This window comes from Meles meles, chromosome 20 (genome assembly GCF_922984935.1).
Source record: "Meles meles chromosome 20, mMelMel3.1 paternal haplotype, whole genome shotgun sequence".
Taxonomy (NCBI): Eukaryota; Metazoa; Chordata; class Mammalia; order Carnivora; family Mustelidae; genus Meles; species Meles meles.
In genome coordinates this window covers 39,576,837-39,601,681 of record NC_060085.1, presented here as the reverse complement: position 1 = coordinate 39,601,681, position 24,845 = coordinate 39,576,837, and the positions used below count along the sequence as shown (strand labels likewise).

General features: G+C 43.0%; 1 protein-coding gene across 3 annotated transcripts in view; it reads left to right on the top strand.

Moving 5' to 3' along the window:
- EIF4E3 (eukaryotic translation initiation factor 4E family member 3) overlaps positions 1–24,257 on the top strand; it is a 70,931-nt gene extending 46,674 nt beyond the window's left edge. For all 3 annotated transcript variants that reach the window (XM_045990437.1, XM_045990436.1, XM_045990438.1), the window contains 5 exons: positions 6,244–6,338; positions 7,848–7,908; positions 10,562–10,628; positions 14,024–14,179; positions 18,534–24,257. In XM_045990437.1, the coding sequence (XP_045846393.1) occupies positions 6,313–6,338; positions 7,848–7,908; positions 10,562–10,628; positions 14,024–14,179; positions 18,534–18,580 (357 nt within the window). In that variant the 5' untranslated portion in view covers positions 6,244–6,312 and the 3' untranslated portion in view covers positions 18,581–24,257. The remainder of the gene's footprint in view (positions 1–6,243; positions 6,339–7,847; positions 7,909–10,561; positions 10,629–14,023; positions 14,180–18,533) is intronic.
- Positions 24,258–24,845: the final 588 nt, after the last annotated feature.

Here is a 24,845-nt window from a genome sequence, read left to right as displayed (position 1 = left end):
TCTCTTTTCTTGGAGTTAAATTTATTCCTTACTTTCCTGCCGTTCTTGGAAAATTCCATTTTTCATCTAGTTGCATTTTCCAGATGCTTATTGATTCCGTTTACTCTTTTGTAAACATTTCCAAATTTTCCACATTTCTCCTGTGTTTTTATGTCCTAAATGGATGCAGTACAGAAGAGAACCACAGCTTCTGAGCAAGCCTAATTCTACCTGTGGGAGAAGGAAGAGCTACCTGCCAAACAGTATTGGCAAGGAAGGGCTCCTTCGTCCCCACTCTATTTCAGCATTGCTGCTGCAGAACCCAGCAATTCCACCCCAAAACTCATTCCTCCGCAGCATTCTGTCCCACCTCGGTCATCTGTGTTATCCCCTTCAAGAGTTTGCCACACCGTGTCCCACTTGTGCTGTGTTCTACCCCATATTTTGCATAAATTGGCTGACTTTTTACTTAAATTTGCATAATACAGAAACTTCATGTTTTTTCTGTAAATGGATATCCGGCATCATTTATCATAAACAGAAAGTCTTCATCATAAATGCATACAACATGTTAAAACTATGAGAATGTCCCTTCTGTACCTGTGTCCTGCCAGTGACCTCAAGACATCCTCCCTCCTGGGACGGCATGAGATGGTTGTGCTGTTACAGATCACTGAAGTTAGGATGACAGATTGCCTTCCAAATCGTTGGGGAGCGAGGGCAGTCCCTTTCAGAAAGAGAGGTTTATAGGTCAGTACTGACGATGAAGAAGGATGTGAAGATTGATTCAAGTTTTGAACACAGACGGGCAGCCCACCGTGGGTGGCCTCCTGCAATAGAATGACCTGGAATGAACCATTTGGGGGAAGGGAGGGGACCGAGGTAAGAAACACAAACACACCATGTTGAAGAGACAGACAGAAGGACCTGCAGCCAGGTCTACCTCATAGGTCTGTGGAACACAGACTTAATTTCGAGTAAGACGGGATTCTTTATCATTGAATTTATTCATGATGTATATAATGAGATCAGCATTCATAGTCACCGCCCATTTGTGCAGAAATAGAACTGCAGCCAGGTTATCCATGATCCTCTCTCTCTGCTGGCCTGCAGGCACGGGGGGCCACTGTGCGGGTGGTGGCTGAAGACGGACATGAAATCTTGCACAGTAAATGTAATTTAGTCACTTCAGTTGTAAAACTTGGTCTCCAAAGGGGCTCAAAATATGTCACCCCCCCAAAATGCCACTATAGAATAAGAATTCTGTGAAGCTGAGGGCAGTTGAGAAACGGTGGGCAGAGGAGGAACCCTGGGCTCTCCTGTCTGCCTAACATCAGGCATAAATTTCCCTTTGAAGGGTGGCATAAACTTCCATTTGTAAAGGTAGCCCCTTTTCTTGTCCCTTGGGTCTGCATAGCAAAGCTTACTCCACAGCCATGTCTCCCGTGTAGGTCCTGTGACCTCCTCCAATGGACTACCTGTCAGGGGCCCCAAACCCCTTTTCCTTTATTCATTCCCTTTTCACACTTTATCACCCTTTGTTATGATGGTATACAAGCTACCGAGGCCAGCCACTTTCTTGGGCTTTCACTTCCATTTTCTGAAGCCCTTGTGCCCTTTAAAGTACTAACGTTACTAAGGAAGTATACACTGGTGGCCTTATGCAGGAAGCAGTGCTTCCTTCTGCAGAAACACTGCTCTGATGCGTTTCCCCGGGTTTTTCTGTGGGTTCTCGCCTTTCAAAGTATGAATCCCACTTAGCTCCCCCACTCAGACTCTGTGATTTATTCAGCAACTTCCTGTATGGTGAGAGAGTGCCCTGATTGCATTTTACCTACGTGATGATTAGTCCTCCCAACTTGGGTTCTCTCTTGAAGTCAGGCCATCTTGGAATTCAAAACAAAACCCATTTCTCTCTCAAGTACCCAGCTCTTGCAGATCAGAAGCACTTCGCTTTCAGCCTACAGTGTCTGCTGTCAGCTAAAAACATCCTGGAAGTTCTTTCCTTGTTGCCTTGTTTGCTCTGGGTTCTTTCTGTCCTCCCCACAAATATCATTGATTCAGTTGGTGGGAAGCAAGCTCTAGAACTAGAAACCCATTCCTATGGAATAGAAATATTTGCTTCTTAATTAAAAAGCACTCTCCTGCTTCAGATGCAGTGGCCCTCAGAAGAAATTCTGGATTTTGTTGTTTTCTGGTGGAGGAGAGTGTTTGCTGCGTGCTTTTATTTTATTTTACGCCGGTTCCTCTATCACAACACGGCCTTTATTTTCTTTGCTGCTATTTTCAAGTACGGTCTCTTTCTCGTTTCTTCAGAACATTCCAGTAGAAAATTGAGGAGGAAATTTGTCAGTTTTTCTGTTAATGAAGGATTATCTGTTTGGCAGAAGACCATCAGATGGGGCATAATTGCTCCCATCAGAACTGGTAGATTGGGGATTTATTGATTGGTCACACTTTCTTGTGAGTCTGACCACACCTTGCTTCCTTGCTGGAGGCATATCACAAACTCTTACTTCATCTCTAACCATTAAATCATCCAATGCAGTAGCTGTATCTGCTCGATACATAGAGGAGGAAATTAGGATGGCAAGCGCTTCATGAGCCGTGAAGGTGATCCTGAGAACTCTGGTCCTAAACGCAGCTAGACTTGAATTTACAGCTTCACAGGACCACCATCCGCCCTGCCTCCATTCTTCACAGAGGGTCCCCGAATGATGCTTGAGAACTTACCCACTGAGATGTGGGCTCCGTGGGCAAGGCTGGCCCTCACATGTTCAGTTCTGTTCCCCCAAGAGCTCATCGCAGTGACTGGTGCCTGCCAATGTCGCCCAAATGAAGGATGCCGGACTTTTAGACCTTCCCTCATCCCAGGGGGATCATTCAGGCTTTTGAAAAAAGCACTTGGCTCTGATTTATCAACATTGTGCTTACTTTTACTCCAGTCTGCTGTTCACAGGCCACTTTGAATTAATTATAGGAATTCTAAAAATTAATTATAAAAGCCTTTAGGCTTTTGAAATCTATGGGCAAGTCCCTATTGATAGTAAAATTTAGGTCTTTCAACAAAACTAAAAATGTGTTACAGAGAACACGATCATGAATTTTCAAGCTTCCGGCGAAAGAGCCCTTTTACTTTCTCAGAGCAGGAGGAGGGTCTCAGGAGTGTGTAATGCTGGATGCTGGACTCCTTCCTCAGGCTGTTTCTCTGTCATGTGTATAGTCATCCCCCCCTATCTAGCAGAGGTGCCTTACAAGACCCCCCCCCCCCATGGATGCCTGAAACACTGCATAGTACTGAAGCCCACACATAGTAGGTTTTTTTCCTGCACATACACACTCATGATAAAGTCTAATTTAAAAATTAGGGACAGGAAGAGATTAACACTAACTAATACTCAAATACAACTATTATAACTCCATACTGTAATAAAAGTTCTGTGAATGTGCTCTCCCTCTCTCTCAGAATACCTTATTGTACTGTACTCACCCTTCTTATGATGGGAGATAATAAAATGCCTACATGGTGAGGGGAATGACATAGGCATGTAACATAGCATTAAGACATGCTTTCTTTTTTAGATTTTATTTATTTGAGAGTGTGAGAGTGAGAAAGCATGAGAGGGGGGAGGGTCTGAAAAGGGAACCCAATGTGGGACTCGATCCCGGGACTCCGGGATCATGACCTGAGCGGAAGGCAGTTGCTTAACCAACTGAGCTACCTAGTCGCCCTATGTAGACCTTCTGATGTTCTCTCAGAAGGAGGATTCTCTGCTTCTGGACTGCAGTTTGCCACAGATAACTAATTGAACAGATATCCCACATATTGGATGAGGGGCTGGAAACAGGCTGGAAGCAGACTGCTTCAGGGCTGCGTCCTTCTTGAGTGGGGCTCTTTTTGGTGGTGTCACCATGCTCATGCACAAACGTGTGAAGGTGTGCCTTCGTAAGTACTGAAGTCAGAATTCAGTCTGTTGCTGTGTCTTCTTGGGCCATCATCTCCTGTCAGATTTGCCGAGACTAAAAAAGTCAGTGGTCTGTTTATTTTCAAGAGAAACCGTTAAAGAATTACAAACCTCAGCGCGGTCCTTAGAGTGATTTCTTTTTGGACACAGAGAAGCATCGTGTTGTTCTCTTCAAGGTGCTTCAGACCCTGGGAACTTCGGGTTGGGGGGTGGACAGAAGGGGCAAATGCTCTGGTTTTGATGTCACATTAGGAGGCTTGATATTTAACAGCACCAAAGTCCTTCTAGCTAAAGCAGGGATTTTTATGCTGGTGTTCTTTTATCCATAAATCCCACACCGGTCACTGCCACCTTATCGCAGGAGTCCCAGACTAGAGCTTACCACTATACTCAATATGGCGAAGAGCATCTCCCCGCAGAAAGACATATTCAGCAGGCATCCCTCATACTGTGACTCCTTGACCTGGTCCATGGCTTCCCAACTGCAGAAAGATGTGTCTAAAACACACAAGACTATTTTCAACGGAAATAGCAGAGTGGTTAAGAGCACTTATTTTGGAATCCAACCGTTTGGCTTCAGATTCCACCTCTGCTCAGCCTCACACCACAGACCAGTCCCGGAGTCACGTTATCATTTGCATTAATAGCAAACCGTTTAGTGGGCAAATACCTCCCAATGGGCTGATACGCCTCCCTGAGGACCTGCTGGTACAACTAACCTACTTCTAGCTGTTCCTTACATGGTACCGCTTTAGTACAAGGGATCAAGGTATTCCTGACCAGTCAACTGCCAGGTGGCTGTTTTCAGTTTCATCTTATATTTCATTGTTGCTTTCCTTGCAATTAATTGGGTTTTAGTTTTTACATGAGACAGGCTTGAACAACTCCTAAGACGTATCATTCAGCGTACCTAAACTTTCATTCCGCTGATGTTACTCCGTGGCAGAAGCCCTAGGATTTATTTTTCTGGTTGTTGCGTTGCTCAGGCTGTTTCCCTCAGATCTACCTAGAGACCCAGACAGCCACCCTTTGCTTACCCTACCACACAGAGTGATATTTCGTGTTGTGTAGAGTTCATAATGCAGTGTTATGATGGCCCATTTCCAACAGTCTGTGAAGGGCTTTCTTATTTGTAAACCGAATCCTCGTCCTAATCCCAGTGGTCATACCAAACACTGACTCTTAGGCAGATGAGTCTCGGTGCCTGCATTTATGTATAAATGTATAAAATAGGAGTAATAACTGTGCCCCCAATGAAGCTGTCGGTAGGATAGATGACATGCATATGTAAAAGTTGGTAGAACAGGGCCACTATTAGCAACTACTCTTATTGGTGTCACTCTTATTCTCTTATTTTTGTACAGTCTTATTTTGTACACTGGCCACTCTGCGTCTGAGTTAATTCCAGTTGCTATAAGAGAATACTGTAGTCGGGAGGGCTTGAACAGTAGACATTGATCTCTCACAGGTCTGGGGGCTAGAAGTCCAAGATCAGGGTGCTTGCATGGTGGGTTCTGATAAAGTCCATCTTCCTGGTTTATAGACAGATAGCCATGTTCTTGTTGTATGCAGACATCCGAAAGAGAAAGAGGGCTTGTTCTCCTTCTTTTCTTGTTGGGACAGTAATGTCATCATGGGGGCTCTATTCTTCTGACCTCATTAGCTCCCAAAGACCATACCTCCTAATACCATCCCCTTGGAGGTTGGGGTTTCAGTATATGCCTTTGGGGAGGACAGAAACATGCGGTTCCATATTTTGGGCAACTTGTTGCTTTAGTAACTGAGCTATTCCCTATTCCTTCTAGGAGGGGAGAGGAAAGGAGAGAGTGCATAAGGTGATCTCTCTTTGCCTCCTCCTCCATAAGCCATCCCCTAACCAAGAGTGGAACAGTGTCCTTCTGGGCTTTGAAAGAAAGTGGTCTGTGTTACAAGGAAATAAGTTTCATTACATATATTCAGCACTCAGGTCTGTATCAGATGCCATCCACCTGCTGGAAAAGTCAACAGTAAGGTCCTTGCGCAGGTTTACACAGAGATACATTGCATAGGGAAGTTCATTAAATAGTCGTAGCTTCCTGGGAAGCGAAGAACTTGGCCCAACATCAGCAAGGAACATTCTTTAATGCATGTTACATTTCCTAGCAGAAAACTAGAAAGATTACTGAAAAGAAAATCTATTTCAAGTGGATAGGACTTAATGAGAACTGGCTTTTTTTTTTCTTTAATGCATTAATTTTATAATCTAGTGGCACAGTAAATCAATACTGGGTATATTAAACAAAGTGTTTTTCTTTTGAAGATATTCTGGAGTGTGTACAATAATATCCCTCCTGTGACTAGCCTGCCTTTAAGATGTAGTTATCATTTAATGAGAGGAGAGAGGCGACCACTTTGGTAAGTGTCTAACTTGTAATTTGAGGTTAAGGTGGGAGGGAAATGGTTGTGAACCTCATAAAATATTTACTTCATGCCAAATTGGAATGCCAAAGTCATTTTCTCCCAATAATGATGGAAAGTAATTTTAGCTCTTACTTAATTACAAAGGAAGCTGCTGCCCACTTTCCCCTTCACCCTGGGCTCCACGATGACGAGTAGGTTTCTCAGTGTTCCCCACTGCACACCCCATTGTGGTCTCACCAAAAATAGGTCATTGTTGGCACGCCACACTTATGATGCAGCTCCTTTGTATGGGGCGTTGCTGCATTTTGGTTTGTTCTTTCATTTGCACGATAATAACCTAGACAGTGGGGTGGAGAAGCTTCTAGGCTGCTGGGAGATGAGAGGGTCAGGTGGAATATCACGTCTGCAATATGTTCGAAGCTCAGAGACATCTCTCACATGGACCCCATAGAGAGCGTGGGAATCAGGCACGGCCCAGGGTCTAGAGGAAGGGATCCTTCTTTAATAGCTTGGTGTCATGATGAGGGTAGTAGACGATGAGCCAGTTTGCTTGGGCTGGAGTCCCAACTAGTAATAAACTCTTATGTCGTGTCCCTTGCATGTTCTAAGTAACGGAGATGTCCCCTGGCAGGGCTGATTTCTGCCATACCCGAGCGCTCGGATGTTACTAGGAATCTGACATACTCCATCAGATTTGCTTTGCTTTCCTCCGAGTTGGGGTAATTTTCCAGAGAGGCTCTGCCGTCCGGAGTGGCGGCATGGGTCCTGGGAGCTGCAGTCTCACACCCTCCAAGTTTATCACTCTCAGCCTTCACCAGACCCCACGTGATGCCAGGGCTGGCTGTCATTGACCCACCACGGGTTCTTTCCATCACTGGGCAATCACAAGGACTAGAAAGAGGCAGTATTTTCACAGGCAAACCTGGGTCGGAAGCCCATCTTTGAGGCTAGGATGCGGCATCAGCCCTATCAGAATGGGTCTGACATAGAAGTAGGAGACAAATAGCTCCTTAAAGGGAAATCAGGGTGCTTTTACCAGATGAGCAAGCAGATACTAAACAGGAAAACATGGCAAGTGCCCACCCCAGGGGCCGAGTCTCCTATTAGGCGTAGAGTGGAAGGTCAATATGAGACTTGGACGAGGCAATGCCATGAATGCGGTGCTGAAGCGTAATGGCCTTCACACGTGTAAAGCACTTGTATTGATTGTCCTTCCCTGGATAGCATAGGGAACCTCTCATCGCCGCCTGCTTCAGGGTGAGCAGCTGGTGGCCCATCGCCACCCCTGCCCTTGTGGCCACTGAATCCCACTTTCTTCCCTTCCCATCTTCACCCCCTTTCTTTTTCTTTCATCCACTTCCTTTTACAGTAAAAGGGCTGTGGGAGAGTTTATTAAAGAATGTTCCATTGTTTGTCATTTTTAATGCCATCTGTGGATAAATTAAATGAATGTAGAGTTACTTAATCCTTGAGTCTAATTTCAAACCTTGGTCTCTGATCCAGGGAAGAGGAGAGTAATGCAAAGGGTGGCGTATGGAAGATGAAAGTCCCCAAGGACAGCACGGTAGGTTTGTTCCGGTCCTCTTCTAGAACTGGCTGTGGCTGGGTTGTTGTTGACTGCTTGTGGTGAGCATCTCGGGCTTTTTAGGCAGCCTGCTTGGTTGTCTGAGAGCAGGACTGGGGGTGAGAAAATCTGTTCTGACCTTCGTGAATTTCTGCCTCCCAGTGTCACCTTGAAAATGTAGTACTGTGTTTCTGTACAGAAACGGTGCAGCTGTGGGACTGTATCGTAAATTCCGAAGAGCTGCACGCTTCTAAACTTTACAGAAAGGCTGATGCTGGCAGTCATTTCCTCACCAGCCATGACTAGCATGTGGAAGTTGGTATATGAGAGAGAAGCAGATTCCTGCCCACCCAAGGCTGGTCCTTCCTCCCCTGAGCTTGGTGTGGACACAGGGATGCTTGGGAGGCCACGCATCACACCATTTGGGGGGGTTTTGTGTAAGGTTGTGCCCAGCCTCCCTGTGGGACGGGGGAGAGCCTGCTTGGTAGGACGGCCTGCTGAGACAACTGGTTTCTCTTGGTCAAGCCTCAGAAACCGAGATTTTCTAGAATAGGCTCAAATTCATCATACTGACTAAAAAGTGAACATTTGAACCCATTCTTAAGCTTTGGGAAACCAAAACACTTCTTTGAAAATGGATGAAAGGGCAGGAGCTGCCCGAGTCACCTCTTCATGGTTTCTTTCATGTGGATAAGCTCAAAGAATTACAGTGTCTCTGGAGACCCATAGGTTTGAGTCATTTCCCCATAAGCGCAAACCTAAAGATGTGACCAGATTTATTTGTTAATGAAGCAGACTGTCACCAAGATGCGTAGCTCCAGGATTTGCCTGTTACTTGGCTGTTGCAAAAATGTCAGGGCAGCCAACCACAAGGCAAGGCCTGTGAAGCTCCTCCTGCCCCACACCTTTAAGAGGAGAGAACGTAAGTTGTTTTTAATTTCATTGAGAGCACGGTTTCCTTTTCATGTGCTTGATTGACTCACACCAGACTTTTGAGTTCTGGTAGATACAAATGTGTGATGTCAGTATGTGGTGAACAGTAGCTGACGGGCACATTTGTCCTTTCTCTCCTCGTCCATCTGCCGTCACAGATCCTAGCACATTCACGTCTGTACAGGTGTCCTTTTCACTCACTGTCACTTGTGGAGGAGTGGGGTCTGGCGGGCCAACCTTGTCTGATGTCACAGCGGGGGAGGGAACCTCCCCTTTCCCCTAACTTACTTGCCACGCTCTCAACTTCATCATGAAAGTGTAAGATACCACAGGTGGGACATAGAGAATGGAGAAGATGATTTCCAGAAGGGAGACCAGCAGAGCCAAAGGGAGCATCTAGAAAAGGGAAAATACATTCCTCCTTGCAAGTGAAAGCTCCTGGTGCTTAACAGCTATCATCTTGGTTAAAAATTCAGCTAGGCTGCTTTTAGTGTATTAGGACATAATAATAAACACCGTTATTAATAGTTAATATGTAGCGAATACTTGGCATAGAGCAAACTTGCCGCTATTTGTGGAGCAGATCTTACGTATTAACTTCTTTTGCTGCAGTCACAGTGCTAAGCCCTTTGAATACATTTGTTGACTAATTTCATGGTCACAGCAACCGTGGGAGGTCAGTCCGTTGTTATTCCCCACTCGCCTGAGGAAACTGATGTTCCCTTAGTCTGTCTACTCCCTGACCAAGCAGTCTGGCAAGATTCAAACCCAGTTCTGGGAGAGTTTAGGGCCTGTAAGCTCTGGCAAGGAAGATACATGGGACCAAGAGCTTTTTGAGGGGAATAACTGTAAGAATTTTTAGGCCTCCAGCTGCCTGTGAGCACTTTCTGGCCATTGACTGGATGGCCTGAGTAGTCCCAGTAGTCCCTTGGGTAGAGGAGACTCCAGGTTTCTCACTTGCAGGAGGTGGTTGGGCACACGAACTGAGTCTTCCCAGAGACGCGTGCACACACACATCAAGTTCTGCCCCTGACGTAGCAGCGTGTCTCCGCTAGATGGGAATTTGCAAGTCTCTGAATTTCCTTAAGAGCCCATCACTGCAGTAACCTCTTAAGTACCTTGTAAACTGCCAGAAAAACAGAGGGCAAGGGAGGGTTTTGGAGAGAAGGATTTTACTAATAGCTTTCAACTCTAATTGGTTGATACATTTTGAATCCGTGAAAGCTCAAGGATTTGGGATCTTCTAAGTCATTTGAAAGCATTACCCACCCGCCCATCCCATTCTTTTGAACTTCATCATGGTTTCACTAGAGATTGACTCTGTGGCTTTGGACACAAAGTGTTACGGACACAAAGTTTGTGACTTTGGATCCCTGGTATCTCTCTGTGTAAAGTTACTTGTAAAGCAATACAGGATATGCCACTATTGAGTATTGACACCTGTGACCTGGGGATGTCTGTGGGCTCCAAATAATGGATATGAACAATGCATGTGAAGCTGAAAGAAATGTGACTTGTTGAAGATACTTGTCTAAAAATATATGTGTTGTTATTGGTTTTGTTTTTTTGTTTCTGATTTTTTTGTTTTTTTGGTTTTTTTTAATTTGGTTTTTTTTGTTTGTTTTTGTTTTTTGGTTTTGTTTTTTTTTTTTTTGTTTTGGTTTGTTGTTTTGTTTTGGTTTTGTTTTGTTTGCTGTTTTTTATTCTTTTCCCATGCCAGTCCACAGTTTGGAAAGAGTTGTTGTTAGCGACAATCGGGGAACAGTTCACAGACTGTGCTGCTGCAGGTAAAGAAGCCCATGCCGTCGGTCACCTGCTCGTGTCTGCTTGGCTTGTGCTTGTCACTTGGAGACGTTTGTTTCTGCGTGTTTGACTTTTGACCTGTTTCGAAGTTCTTTACTTGGTAACTGGGAAGTTATAGGTTTTTTTCATGTGATCATGGCATTTTGTGTCATATGTGTATGTACACGTACATATTTATGTGTGTTAAATGTATGTACATACGTGTATGTACATATCTTTCTTCCCACATAGCTCATGTTAGTAGTATCCAAGAACATCTGTCTAAAATCAATAGGTGAAAAGGAAAGAAAAGAAAATCTAGTATCAGTTGGTTCTTGACACAGTTTGGGTTAGAGTCTCATTCCAGTTCTTCCAGAGGGGTAACGGGTGTCTAGTGGAGTGTGGAGTGACACCAGCACGGTCCCTTGTGTCCCTCTGGTTTTTCTCCCTTCCTCCTGTTCCACTCTTGGGCCCCTGCTCAAAGAGACTTACAAAGGTGAGGAGGGGATGTGCTCACCCCTGGGACTTGTAACCCCACAACAGAAGCTCAGATAGAAGGTCCTCAGGCATTTTCAAATACTGGGTGAATCTCTCAGAGCCTCCATAAGTCCGCTTTTATATTGCTTTGTTTTTATGATGAAACCATTCAGAGAGAATGAGTTGAATTGCATGCTTAACATTTTGTTTTCTTCCCGGCTAGTTCCTTCAGAACCCTTCTGAGGTGACATTTAAAATAACACTTTACCTGTTCAGCTTTGAGTTAAATTTTTTTTCTTAGCTAATTAGTACTGATTAATTAGTCTCCAGGTGTCTTAGATGGTGCTAACTTTGCCCCCCCCCCCCCCCAGGCCAAGTCATTGCCTGGCAAGCTTCAAATTCACTTACTAGCAGTTTCCATAATTCTCCTTCGGTTTTGCTTCCTTATTACACCAGTTTTCATTCCCTTCAGACAAAACCTGCGATGAGATGAAATTGTCTTAAAACTACAGATTCCTTCTACGTTAACAGGGAATAGTTAGCAACTTCACAATATGGAGCCAAAAATATGTCCTAGGCATAATTATAAACACATAAATCCCTGGGAGAGGAAGTTTCCTGTGCGAATTATTCCTGTTTCCAGAACCCCGGGAAAACAGTCTAAGTAATAATAAACAGGCAGGATTGAGTAAAGAAGGCCTGTTGTTCCGTAGCTGACTTAGGAAACCGGCACACCATGAACTGTGTGTTACACGTTAGCTCTGCTGTGACCCCCGCTCTGCCACCTGGAGCAAGCTGGCCAGTCTCTCCAAGCCTCACTTCCCTCATCTTTAAACAGTGGCTCCTCCTCGCTCTTCTGCCAGTCCCCTAAAATAATTAGGGTTTTGCTGGTCGATTCTACATATGAATAGTACATGATTGCTGACAGATCTGCCTTTGCGTAAGAGTTGCAGCCTTTGACCACGCCGCTTCTGAAAGTGCTAGGCTGGTAGGAGCCGCCTGGTTATCAAGAGCCAAGCCAAACTGAAATCTGGATGGCTCAGCAGATCCAACAGCCATCAATCACAGCACCCTCTGGCCAAGAGTGTAGAAATGGGCCATCCCCAAAGACCGAAGAATGCTGATGTGTCCCTAAAAGGCTGATCTAGTGTCTTCACGGCCATTCTCGAAAATGGTAATGAAAATACATGCACAGGGCTTCCCTCTTGATGTGCTGATTTTCCATTCACATAGGTTCTTGAGCTCGACCAAGTGCCCATTGAAGGCGTAAATTCAAAAATGAGAAACCTGAACGAAAAATTTTTGATGCAGCAATGTTTCTCTTGGCCAAGGGATGGCTGGGATTAGGTCCTATTTTTTTTTTAAATTTTGATTTGAATGTGACATACATACCAAAAAGTACACAAATTGCAATGTGTACAGCTTGATAAATAGTCACAAAGACAATAGATCCCCAAAACTGCATCCAGATCAGGGAGCAAGTGGACCATTACTAGTGTCCCAGAATCCCTTCTTGCCCTCCCTTCCTCCCAAAGGCGGCCACCAGTCTGGCTTCTAATACCATAAGCCAATCTTGCCTGTTTTCAAATGGTGATATAAATGGCATCATTTAGTGTCAAGTCGTACACAATTAGAAGGAAAGAAGGGAGGGAGGGAGGGAGTGAAGGAGCGGAGGGAAGGAAGGAGGAAACAAAGGAATTATTTTACTAAAGATGAATTCCTGTAGTAAATTAGACATGCCCTCTTTTAAATTATATTAGAATACTGGAATGTTTTAACCCCTGGAAGACAATTGGAAAAATTGATAGTATAAATATTTAGATGCACAGATTTAGAGCAAATTAGGCGAATTAGACAAAGCATATTAACTAAAGCAAAATTTCCTGATTTTGATAATGCTCATCTTTCGCATTTTGCTTGTAGATCCTGGGCACTCAAGTACAGAGAGCCAACCCTATTTCGTTAATACGGCATGAGCACATACACCAGGAGTCAAAACCCTTTATTCCTGTCATTTTGCCACAAATTTTAAAGGACATAGAGTGGGTGCAAGGAAGCATATGATGGTCCAGAGCCTTCCTTATCGGGCCACCATTCTCAAATATCTACAGAGTAGCCCCCAACCCAGAAGCTAGTTAAAAATAGATAACAGACCTCCATGAATCAGTATCGATGAAGGCTTTACTGTCCATTCACAGAAGTACTAGACTAGCAGAGCCACACTCAGACGATATTTACTCTCAGTTTATACACAGCGCTGACAGGTGGTCATTGGTTCTCTAGCCCAAAGTTCAAAACACCAAAACCTGAAGAGGGTTGGCCGGAGAGAAGCGCTGGGGAGCAGGAAGCATGAAAAGGGAAGGGGCAGAAAAGCAAACCACACAGAAACAGAATGAGCAGCTAGGAACACGTGGTCTGGGTCCAGTTAGGATTGGGGCAAATAGCACTAACCACCCCACGATCTCTGAACACTTGGCAGGAAGTCCAGAGAAATACTTGCTGTTCTTAACAAAGACAGTCAAGCATCGAGGAAAAGTTCATTTGAGTTCACTTGGCTTTCAGAGGACAGAGCATTATGCAACCCATTTTAGAAAAAGTCTCCTCAAAACAGACGAAGAATAAGTCAAAAAGCTTTGGTAACATGTTAAAAAGGATAAATGACTTATCTGGAAAATTCGTTTAGCTGGAACACGATGTTTATCTAAGTCCCTGGGTCAGTGTGATGTGCCTGTTGCAACTTTTGTCCACTAACTTGCTTTTTGTCCAGCGGTTCCCCTTAGAAACAGCATTTATCATGTGTTCTCTTGTGCCACCTCTTTATTATCTAATCTGTAACTTACAGCTATGACGATAAGTGCTTAAGAAACAACGCAGACAGACTTGGAATTATTGCTCATTGCTTTCTTCCCTGCCTTCCCCTCAGATGACGAAGTCATAGGAGTCAGTGTCAGCGTTCGGGATCGGGAAGATGTCGTCCAAGTCTGGAATGTAAACGCCTCTCTAGTGGGTGAAGCGACCGTGTTAGAAAAGATCTATGAACTTCTGCCCCACATATCTTTTAAAGCAGTATTTTATAAACGTAAGTGCTCTATTTTCAGTTATTACTCTCTAGTTTATTCTATGGTTACTTTTAAAGATAGAGACTATGTTGCAAATGAGGAGAAGGCAGAATCACTCAAAATTTTATAATCCAGAAAATAATTCAATAAAATACATGTGTTTAAAAAAAAAAAGTTCAGTCTCAAGAAATTAAAAGGAGCTTTTATTGTCACCTAAACACATGGATCAGAAAAGGTGATACGTGTTGTATTGGTTATTTTGGAAATTTAAACCTGATCTTAAATTTGTCACTCTCAGGAAAAAATTACCTTCTGTTTGAAACAAGAATAACAAGAATTCTATTATATGAGCTGGCAGGTAGATATTCAGTCATCCCTTCGTAAACAGGAATTTATAATGTATACCATCTATATTTGTGGAGGAACTCGTTCTGAGCACAGGGGTGATTGAATGTGCTCCTGAAATGCTAATACTTCCTCATTACGGAGGACTGTGACACAGAACGAAAGAGAATTCATGCACAGTGGTGAAATGTTAACAGTATGAATAGGTGTGTGGACCCATTGTTTCCATCATGATTCATGTTCATTGCTTTTGTGTGCTCTTTTGAAAAAGTCATCTTTTTCATAATGAAAACAGCTTAGTGCGATTAAATGAATGTTTGGTAGATCAAACTGCAGGTTACACTTTTAACAGTGAGTTCGAGAAAAGTACTGACAGCCCTCCACATACATCTATAAATTCCCGTTTCCCAAACCGTTCCAAGAGTCAATAACCCAGTGTTGTTGTTGTTGTTGTTTTTTTAACTGTGTGGAATTTCATTGACTCTAAGATGCCTTTGATGATAAGTATTATTTTATAATCACCAAGAGAGAAACATAAAAGACTCCCAATTAACTCTGATGTATTATTGATGCCAGGGGTCTTCTGACATGGGGTGAGGAGTGCATCTCAGTCTTGCTGAAATACACTCCATTATTGTTTCACTTTTCCCAACCCCTTGCCAAAAAGGAGGAAAAAAAAAAATCAAATGTTCTTTTGGGATTGTCTTGGTATGACAGAGGTTATTAAAACAAAGGCCTCCCTCGAAGGAATCATAAAATCACAGGCCAAGGGATTTAGATTTTAAGCAACAAGACTGATATGTTGCTGTAGATATTCAGCAGGTGCTTAGCTTCTGAATTTTAAATGTAAGTTTCAATAAAAGACACAGAAAAATGGCCCTGCCGAAGTGGATTCTTGGCTGTGCAGTGTGGAAACTGCACATTTGTAGATACAATTTTCAGTCCTTGGGGAACCTTAATTGTATTTCAACCCACATATTAATTGAAAGGTCACCAAGGGTCTTTTCTTGTTTTTTCTGCTTCATAAGACTACCTCTCTGGAAGGAAGTATATTTCATGGCCACTTATGAATGGGGCTACCGGAGTCTTTCCCACCTTTGAACCCACTCCACATTTGACTCAAAAGAGGAGGGAAGCAAATTCGGAATCATCAAATCAGGCACTCTGAATTTTTGTTCCCCTTCAACCGTGGGACCTCGAGCAGGTCACACTTTTCTTGTCCTTTTACTTTGTCATCAGACTATTGAGGAGGTTGGTCTTAAATGATCTCCAAGGTTCCTTCCGCTTCAAAATTCTCTGAGTAAATTTCCAAGTAACACAGTTCGCAGCAGGTCCAAGATGATAGGAGTATTTCACTAGAAAATGAAGCCGTAGAGTGGTTAGGCGAGTTGTTAGGGCGCTGGTAATAACCAGGTAAGACCGAACATGGGTGAGTCACTCCTTAGTTGTTGTGACGGCTTGGGGAGGAAGGGGGAGGGCAAGCCAAGCAAGGGGGAGAAGTTGCAACCTGGCCAGTTGAATCAAGCTGACTAGTTGCCCTAAAGATAGATGCCATTGTGAAGTTTGTGAGTAATGCAGAACTGGCTAGGGTCTCTGTAGAAATCCATATTTTAATGGCATAAATTAACATTTAAAAATTCAAAGATTATTCAAATAAAAATTTGAATTGGAAAAAACAAGCAATTCTCTTTATTTTATATAAAGCAGGCAGTCCTTTACTCAGTAGGATTATTATATACCACGTGCTGCAGAATTGATTTGGAAAAATGAGGTTTGGGCAAAAATCTTATTCATAGCATGATGAAGAACAGTCGTAGCGTGAGCTAAGTTAGGAATGGCCAACTCCATGCTTTGATTCTGTCTTGTTAACAGGATCCTGGTGTAAGTATTCACAAGTGTGCAGAAGCCAGGTGACATGGCAGATTTTCCATGTGGAAAGAGCCCAAGCGTCTTGGGTCAAGGCCTCCAAGCAGGGGAGATGAGTAGGCTGTTGTTCAGCTATACAGGGTTTGGACACAGATTAATTATTGGACGGGGACACTCACGATGTACAGGGAGACCTTTCCCACCCCCCACACCCATTCCGTTCATGTTCTTCAGAGCAGCTGAATGACATCTTTTCTGATGGGAGAATTATTTAGAGCAGAGGTTGGCACACTAGGAACCTTTTGCCAAATCTGCCCCCTCCTTGCCTTCTTCAGCAGCGGCTGCAGCTAAGAATGGTTTTCACATCTTTAAATGGTTGGAAAAAATCAAGGGAAGAACGACATTTTGTAGCACATGAAAACTGTATGAAATTCAAATTTCCGTGTCCATATATAGATAAAGTGTATGGATGCCTAGTGGTGCCCGTTCGTGCACATACCCTGTACGGCTGCTATGTGCTGATGGTAGCAAGAGTTCATTATTGGGACAGAAACACACGGCCTGTGAAGCACAAAATACATATTCTCAGCCCCTTCCTGGAGCAAGATCTCTTGACTCCTGGTTTCGAGAATTCTGTATTCTCTTCCCGCCAAGGCTCACCCAAGGCTGAAAGAACTTCTGTCTCGTAGGACTCCCCCAGTTCTGAATGTTCTATTCAGCTAGCTCCATAGCCTGTAACAGTTACACGACTTCCGTGTCTCAGCCATGACCACCGCAGACTGTCCTCACACTCAGAGTCATGAAAATCCTGGCCCAATCCATATGTCTCAGTTCCTTACTTGGAGCCCAGCATCACCAAGAGTTCTGGGCCTCCCCTACCTGACCCTGTGGCACTGTATGTTTCACTGCAGAACAGACCATATTTGCTTCGGTGCCAGTCCTAAACTGTTTTCAAGAGGAAAAAAAGGGGGGTTGGGGATATTTGTAAGGTTCTACATGTGAAAAGCATTCAGTTCAATCATTTGGAATTGTAGGGTCTCCTTGGGAATTTGGCCAACCCACAGTAACCCTGGGAGCTAATAGGTATGATTCTCCCAGGATTTTATCCAAATGAAGAACACGTTGGGGTGAACATCCAGGATGATCCTGAAGGGAAAACGGTCCCTGTGCCCACCGCTTCACCCTGCAGACACTATTCTGAAGAACTTAGTCTATATTAAAGACAGAGAAATGGGAGGGGCTTAATGGGTGGAATGGGCCAGCCTTCCTAGGACATCATGCACAGCCTGCAGGGGGAGGGCACAGGGAGACGAAGCACAGAGAATTGTGAGTTGCCTTGGGCTTTATCAGACCCAAGCTGGAGCAACTTTTCCCTTCAAGAGAAGAGAATCTGCCCTTGCTTCATGACGATGTTAGTCAGATTCCAGGAAGTGGACTTTCACACTTGGCCTTTTTTGCCTTGGAGAAAATGTTGTATGTATTATGAATGTCTTATTTCCCACTTCTTTATAAAATTTTAAGTCTTTGAAAAACTATCTTTGATAGTGCCATTTTTTATCCCAGGGTCCCTAACTATAATTAGTGGCTTTGCAAGCCAGACAACAGGACTGGGGGGGGGGGGATGAAAAACATGATTGGAAAAAATAAAAGTCCCATCCGTTTTATGAAATTTCATTTCCCACAGAGGGTGCTCAGAGGTGGGGGGATGTGATAGGACTGCTTACCCACTTGTGTTGTTCTTTGCTTTGCTTTGCTTTGTTTTTGTTTTATTTTATTTCTAAAGATAGGTCCGTGCACGGCCCTGGCGTGGGTAACATTGGGTTCCCCCACCCTGTGCATCCCGTGGGGCGCATCCTCCCCCCACCCCATGGCACGGGAGGCCTGCATTTTCTCTTCATCAGCTCGTGGGGATTACTCATCCTCTCGGCACAGCAAGAAGAAACAGGCAGCATGCCCATTGCTTGTTTATTCCTTGTTTTAATTTTCATGATTACGTTTCTCAGGAAATGCACGCCTTAGCTAACAGTTACTGGCACAAAAAGGTATTTGCGTTCTTGCCAGCCTTTGGGGAAACTGAATGAGATGCCTTAGAGAAGGGTTGCCCCATCCTTTGCTTAAAGTTTTCTTTCCTTTTTTTCTTTTTTGTTTTTTTCTGTCCTTTAGCCCATGAAGAGCATCATGCTTTTGAAGGTGGACGTGGAAAACACTAATTGCACACTCTGTAAAGAATTCTTTGTCCTTTGCTGATTGGTTTTGGAAACGGTCTTAACAGGAGGGAGAGTGAAGAGAAGACTTGCCGAAGCCCGATGCTGGTCCATTTAGAGTGGGTTTCTGTCCTTGCAGACGGGGCAATTAGGGCTCAAAGTGGCAGGTGGGGTGGGGGGGAACTGTGTGGGTTTCTACCGTCACATTACTTGCCTTTTTTTTTTTTTTTTTTTTCCTCTCTCTCTCTCTCTCTTTTGCTTTCTAAATTCTCTGTTCTTTTCGCTCTGGGTTTGTTCTTTGGTTTTTTTTGTTGTTGTTGTTCTTTTTTTCCTTTTAAATTTTCTTATTCAGTCTAATTATTGTTTTCTACTCTCCCCTTTCATTGAGGCACAAGAAATCGGTTTCCCTTTGAGTAGCTCTGCTGTACCTAGTTCATGAGAATATGCCTAATCGTGACAATACTGCTTTTGAAAACCACACTGTACTTTGAGGAATACTAGCTTGGTGAAACCTGTCTTGATTATTTGTTGTGACACATTCCTAAAGACTGTGCACTGGGCATTGTTTTTTTCTGTCCCAGGGAAAAGAAAAACCATACTTAATCTGATTTTGCACTGACAGCACACACATCTTTTATTTTTCCCTTTTAAACTTTTTTTTTTTTAAGCAATAAAAGGAAAATAATAGTTGGGTTGCCGAACATGAAAACTATAATCACAGTTGAATATTTCAGGATGTAAATCAAACTTGAGGTCTTCACACCATCTGTGGAAATATTTCTAACCAGAATTTCAATTTGGCCTTCTTAAAGGATAGGCATAGAGTAGTGGTAATGGATTTCTCCTGGTGGGAGATCTTATATTTCTGATTTGAAGAGGTAGAGGTATTGTAATTATTTGCATTAAAGCTACTTCTGAATTTTGGGTGTATGTACCCACTTAGGGCTTTCCAAATCCTTTCAGACACACTTTGTTAGATTATCCCTTTTTCCTGCTCACATTGTATATGATTTCCAATAATCGATAGTCTTCCTGCCTGGGCAGCTCTCCTCTGCCTTTGTCATTTAGGAGCAGGAAGGATAAATCTCATTTCCAGGATGAATGTGAACATTGGCAAAGTGGAACGTAGAGTGCATTCTGTTGATATTAATTTTTGGAATTGTTGATATATATTGTATTATGTTACCAAAGAAATGCCGGTTTTAGTAGAAGGAAACGGCCACCCTCTGGAACACTGAGACTCTTTCCAAAATGTGCCAGTTCCCCTCTCTCGACTCTGCCAAGCCTCCTACTGCTGTTATCTGAAAAAGGCAGGGCCATTTGAAGACACTTCCTCTTCCTGGCTTCTTCTGAGTCCAGGGAGCTAGTGCACGCTTTCACATGTCACAGAAAGGACCCTGTGCTCAGAACTTCGTTGTACCCAGGATTTTTAACACCTCTCGCAGTATGGACCAGCAGAGAGAGGTGTGGCCTCTTCAAGCCTCCAGCCTGTGTTTGTAAATAAAATTCTCCCATCAAACATTTTTAAGGACTTTCAACGATATCTATTTATAAAAGTTGTGCCCTTCACTTGCATTGCTAACCATATCAACCATAATCTCAATGATCACAGTCTTGAAAAACTCCTTTGTTTCTAAACGGACTTTCCTCAGTGATTTCAGAATGAGGTATAAGGATATCAGACCCCTTTTTTTCAAAAGCCTGGAACTTGCTTCTTTAACATTGTACTAACATCCAACTTATTTTTAAATTATTCATCAAGGATTTTTTAAAAAAATTATTCTGAACATGAATTTAAATTCTTTTTTTATACTATAAGTATTTTTCTGATAGAGTCGAAAAAAAGGATGATTGACCTATCTTCATTTTAATTGTCATATATATTTCCATAAGTAAATGGATTTTGAAGTATTTTTATTTTTTTTTGAACTTTATTTAAAGCATTGTGATGACATGTTCAGCTTCTGCATGTATGTAGCCTTTGAAGAAAAAAAAAATAAATAGGAATGCTAGGCTCACAGTAATGTTCTCAAGTTTCTGTTGTTTCTGATCGTGGCACATGGCTTAACGCACAAAGTAGATTTTTGTCCCAGAGAACTTCTGCACCTATTTCTGACCCTGCGGAAAATACCAACTGTGAGAAGGATTTAATTTGCCAAATGTTAAGAACCTATTATCTAAATTACTCTAAGAGTGGAGTTTGTCAGATTTTGCTTTGGAAATTGTTTTAATTGAATATTTAGTTCCTAATAGACTTTATATGAACTAAGCTGATTTAATCAGTCTAAAAACCTCTCATTACCTTCTTGGATTAAAGAAGCTAATACTCTTGAGATACAAGGAAATATCTTGTGGGGCATGAGACTTTTGTTTAGGGCAGTCCAGCCTGTCCTCTGTCCAGAGAGCCTGACGGCAATCACAGTGCTGACTTGCTCGCTTTTGTCCTTCCTTAGGTCTGGATGGAGAGCCAGGGTCTCTGAGGGAAACCAGTATGCACTTTCTCCTCCCATTGCCCCATACTAGGTCATTAGATCACAGGTGCTTGCTTACACTGGGGAAGTGACACCCGTTTAATAAGGACGGGTAATACCACTTAAAGTAACTTGTCTCTGTATTCACTTTTCTTCTGTAAGCACAACCCGAAGTGTTGGCTTATTCCACTTAAAGATTCACCGCCCAGCTTTTCCACACTTCTGAAATGAGGGGATAGTTTACAGTGAACATGTACATTTACTATAACATGGCTATTAAATTCACGGTGAAAGTGACAGCAAAAAACGCAAACAGGAAAACACAACTCTCGTAAAACTTTAAATAGTTTAACTTGATTCCTTCTCAACTCTCGTCTTGACTTCAGCTCATGCCTGCACCATACACATAGTTCCAAGACCTTATAGATGAGTGAAACTTTGGGTGTCATTGAGTGATAGACACACCGTGCCGGCTCCTAGCAGAGCCTTGACGAAACCTGTCCCTTGTGAAAGGACAGGGGGTAGCAAGGGACAGAGCTGGGCATTAGAGTCTGCAGGCTACATACCCAGTCCAGGTTCCTCAAACTGAGAACACTCGAGTCTGTCAACCTAACCCCCAGACAGCTCACCCAGGGCAAGCACTACATACCCAATCCTGTCTGGCCAGTGATACGCCCCTACGTGATCAGATAGCCTCTCATTTTCTCCCTGTTACTCTCAGTGACTAAAGCGGTGCTCCAGTTTGGTGTTGGAAAATCACCTTATTGGGACAGGAGGTGGGCCTTTGCTGTGAGAAGCCCAGCTCCTAGAAGGTCCCGTCTTTTGTACTTAAAACAAAAGTGACAACATTTGGAGCGATCACATGGGGGCGCTGCCTTCCAGCCAACCGGTCTGGCTCCGCAGCACCATTTACCCAGCTAGGTTTGTGCAATTATTTTAAGATTCGAGTGCATTTTGCTCTTCTGGTTTTATAAAAATGCAGTTAGATACTACCAATAGAAGTTTAGCTCTCTGATACCGGAGAAGAACGTGTGAAAGACAGAAGTCTCTGGATGTGCTTTAAAAAGCTCAATTCTTAGGCTCTCAGTGAGCCTCTAAGCAGTGACAAAGAGAAAGAACGAAATAAACGAACATATAGGAACTACCAGGAATGTTTCATCAAATATTGTGCCCAAAGGCAGAAGTAAAATTAGGGTTTGGTTTTCGGGTTTTTTAAGGGCTTTCTAAATATGGAACTCCCCTTTAAAAACGTAAGTTTGCTATTCACCTTTCCTAGACTGTACGTTTCTGTACGATTTCACTCCTAACAAGGAAAAGTAGAGGACTGCCTGTAGGTAGTTTATTTCTTAAAAGAACGTATGCAGAGCAATTAAAAATTACTTAAGAGTGTGGCGACTTAGGGTTGTACAAGCCTGGGTAATTGCCTGGACAAGTGGGAAGGGTCACAAGGTGCCGAGGGAAAAGATGGGAGCCGGAGGGGGGGTGGTGCAGTGAAGCTCACTCTGGACCCATGCTTTTGCCTAGCTGTTAGAGTGGGTTCTCCCACTCATCCTGTCACAAGGAAGACAGCTCAAATAGGTTCTTTACACATCTGATTATACTGTTCTGTTTCCGTTTTCTATATTCACATACACATCCAAACCCAAGTACTTCTCAGGTTAGCACATTCAGGCTCAAAGTCACCATCTTGTGTTGTAGAGATCCTCTCATCTTGCTGACGCTACTCCGTTTCTAAAAGGAAACTCACCGAGTCTTTGAATTTTAGAGTGGAAGGGACCTTCGAGATCATCTGCCAGTGCTTCTCACCCCTTATCATGCAGAAGAATCACTGAGGTGCTTACTCAACTTGCACATGTCTCAGCCCTGGCCCTAGAGGTTCTGATCCGCCAGGTCTGGAAGGCCTAGATACCTGCCTTTTTTAGCAAGAGTCCCGGTGATTGTAATGTGGATGGCCCTCAGACCTCACTGGAGAACCCCCTGTTCATATCCAGCCCCCCCCCACCTATCACAAAGGAGGAAAGCCTCCCACTCTGCCTCCCCAAGCTCTCAGGTGGCCTGATTGGAATGATAATCCCAACAACCCTAGGAAGGCTGGAGAAAGCCATTCGCACTAAGACTTGAGAAGATCATGCTCGTAAATAAGAACTTTATGGCTAGGACCACAGCGGTAATAAGTAGCCCATCTCTGGAAGTCCATGATATAAAACCTTTACTACAGAGTGGTGGCTTTTCTCTTTTCTAAATACCATTTCGGCGTGTTAAGAGAAAAGAAATGAATGTTCAGAGAAAGTAGTTACTGCACATACGGAGTAACTACTTTTCTGTAATATCTTATGGCATCTGGGGTTCAGCATCATTGAACAAGATTAAATGAACGTTATAGAGCTATAAAATTGCATGTAAAATAACGCAAAACTGTTCAAATGACTATCAAAGTAGCCTGGGAAGAATTTCCACTAAAATTGTCACTCCTAGACGTAGCTTAGCAAAGCTGTTACTAAAGTGGAGGGATTCTTTAATACAAAGAAGTGTCCAAAAAAATCAAGTAAGTATTCCCTACAACCATGTGAATGATAATCAGAAGTCATTGTGAAGTCAGTATTTTTCTGTCCATCATTGCTGCTAAAATTTAGAGTCCCATTGTATATGTGTGTGTTGAGTGTATTGATTAGAATATCCAATACAATGGCCTTTTGGATATTCTATGCTTTTGTGTCCTTCAGAAATCATGAGGTTGAAGAAATCTGTGTTTAATGTTTGTTTGGGTTGCTGCCTCAAAAACAGCTATCTAACTCATTTAATGAAATGCAAGATTTCTTTGTGAGAATTTCGACTCCTAATGTTGAAGTGAGAGAATTTTTCTGAAACTTTTATTTTGGGGCAAATGTTCGAGATTTATAAAACTGTCAGCTTTGTATTAGAGAAACAAGCATGAAGTAAATACGAGCGTTTCTGAGTTTTCTGTAGAAAATCAATGGTACCTTTTGTCTTTTTACCTAAGAAAGTTTAAAGAGGTGGAAATTTTAATTGTAGCACTTTTCCTTATATGATGAATGGGGACTTTGAACATTTTAATAGAACTTGTAGGGTTTCTGCTTTCAAATAGAGCTATTAATTTTGTGAGCATGCATTAAATTCCCCTCCAACCCCAATTTCTCCGACCTTAATCAGGTAATACGGCTCACAACCACAGTGTTTGTTTGTTTGGTTGGGGTTTTGGGGGGGGGGGGGGTTTAAGTTTTAACTACTCAGTTATCATTTAATAACAAGTTACCTTCCTCTGGCATGTGTCTTCCCTGAGATTTTAGTTTCATTTAAATTATTACACAAAGGATTTCAGAGTTTAAGCGAGTGAGCACACGTTAGCTGGAGACATCTAGCACCAGTTAGCCCAAATTTAAAATCTTATCAGTTGCATTCAAAATGATTCATCCTTTGAAACTGTCCTACCTGTGTGTAAGCTGAAGCAGGTTTATTTGCCTTATGTTTTGGATCTGCTGTGCGCCCCTCCCCATTGTATACCATCTGTGCCCTGTGCGGTTGGGGCCCTTCCACATATGGCTACAAGCTGGTGTAATGCCCTTCCTTTTGATCTGGCTTCATCTAGTGATTTGCTCAGTATTTTTAAGGTCAGACTGAAAACTTTTCTGTTCTAGTTATTTTTGATTTTATATTGTGTGTTGTGTTTGATGTTCAGATACATGTGAAGGTTGCTTCCATGAGTCAGTAATTTTTATTCCAGCCTTTTGCAGCAATAAGGTAAGACTAGACTGTACTTTTCTACCTCGAAAATGTAGTGA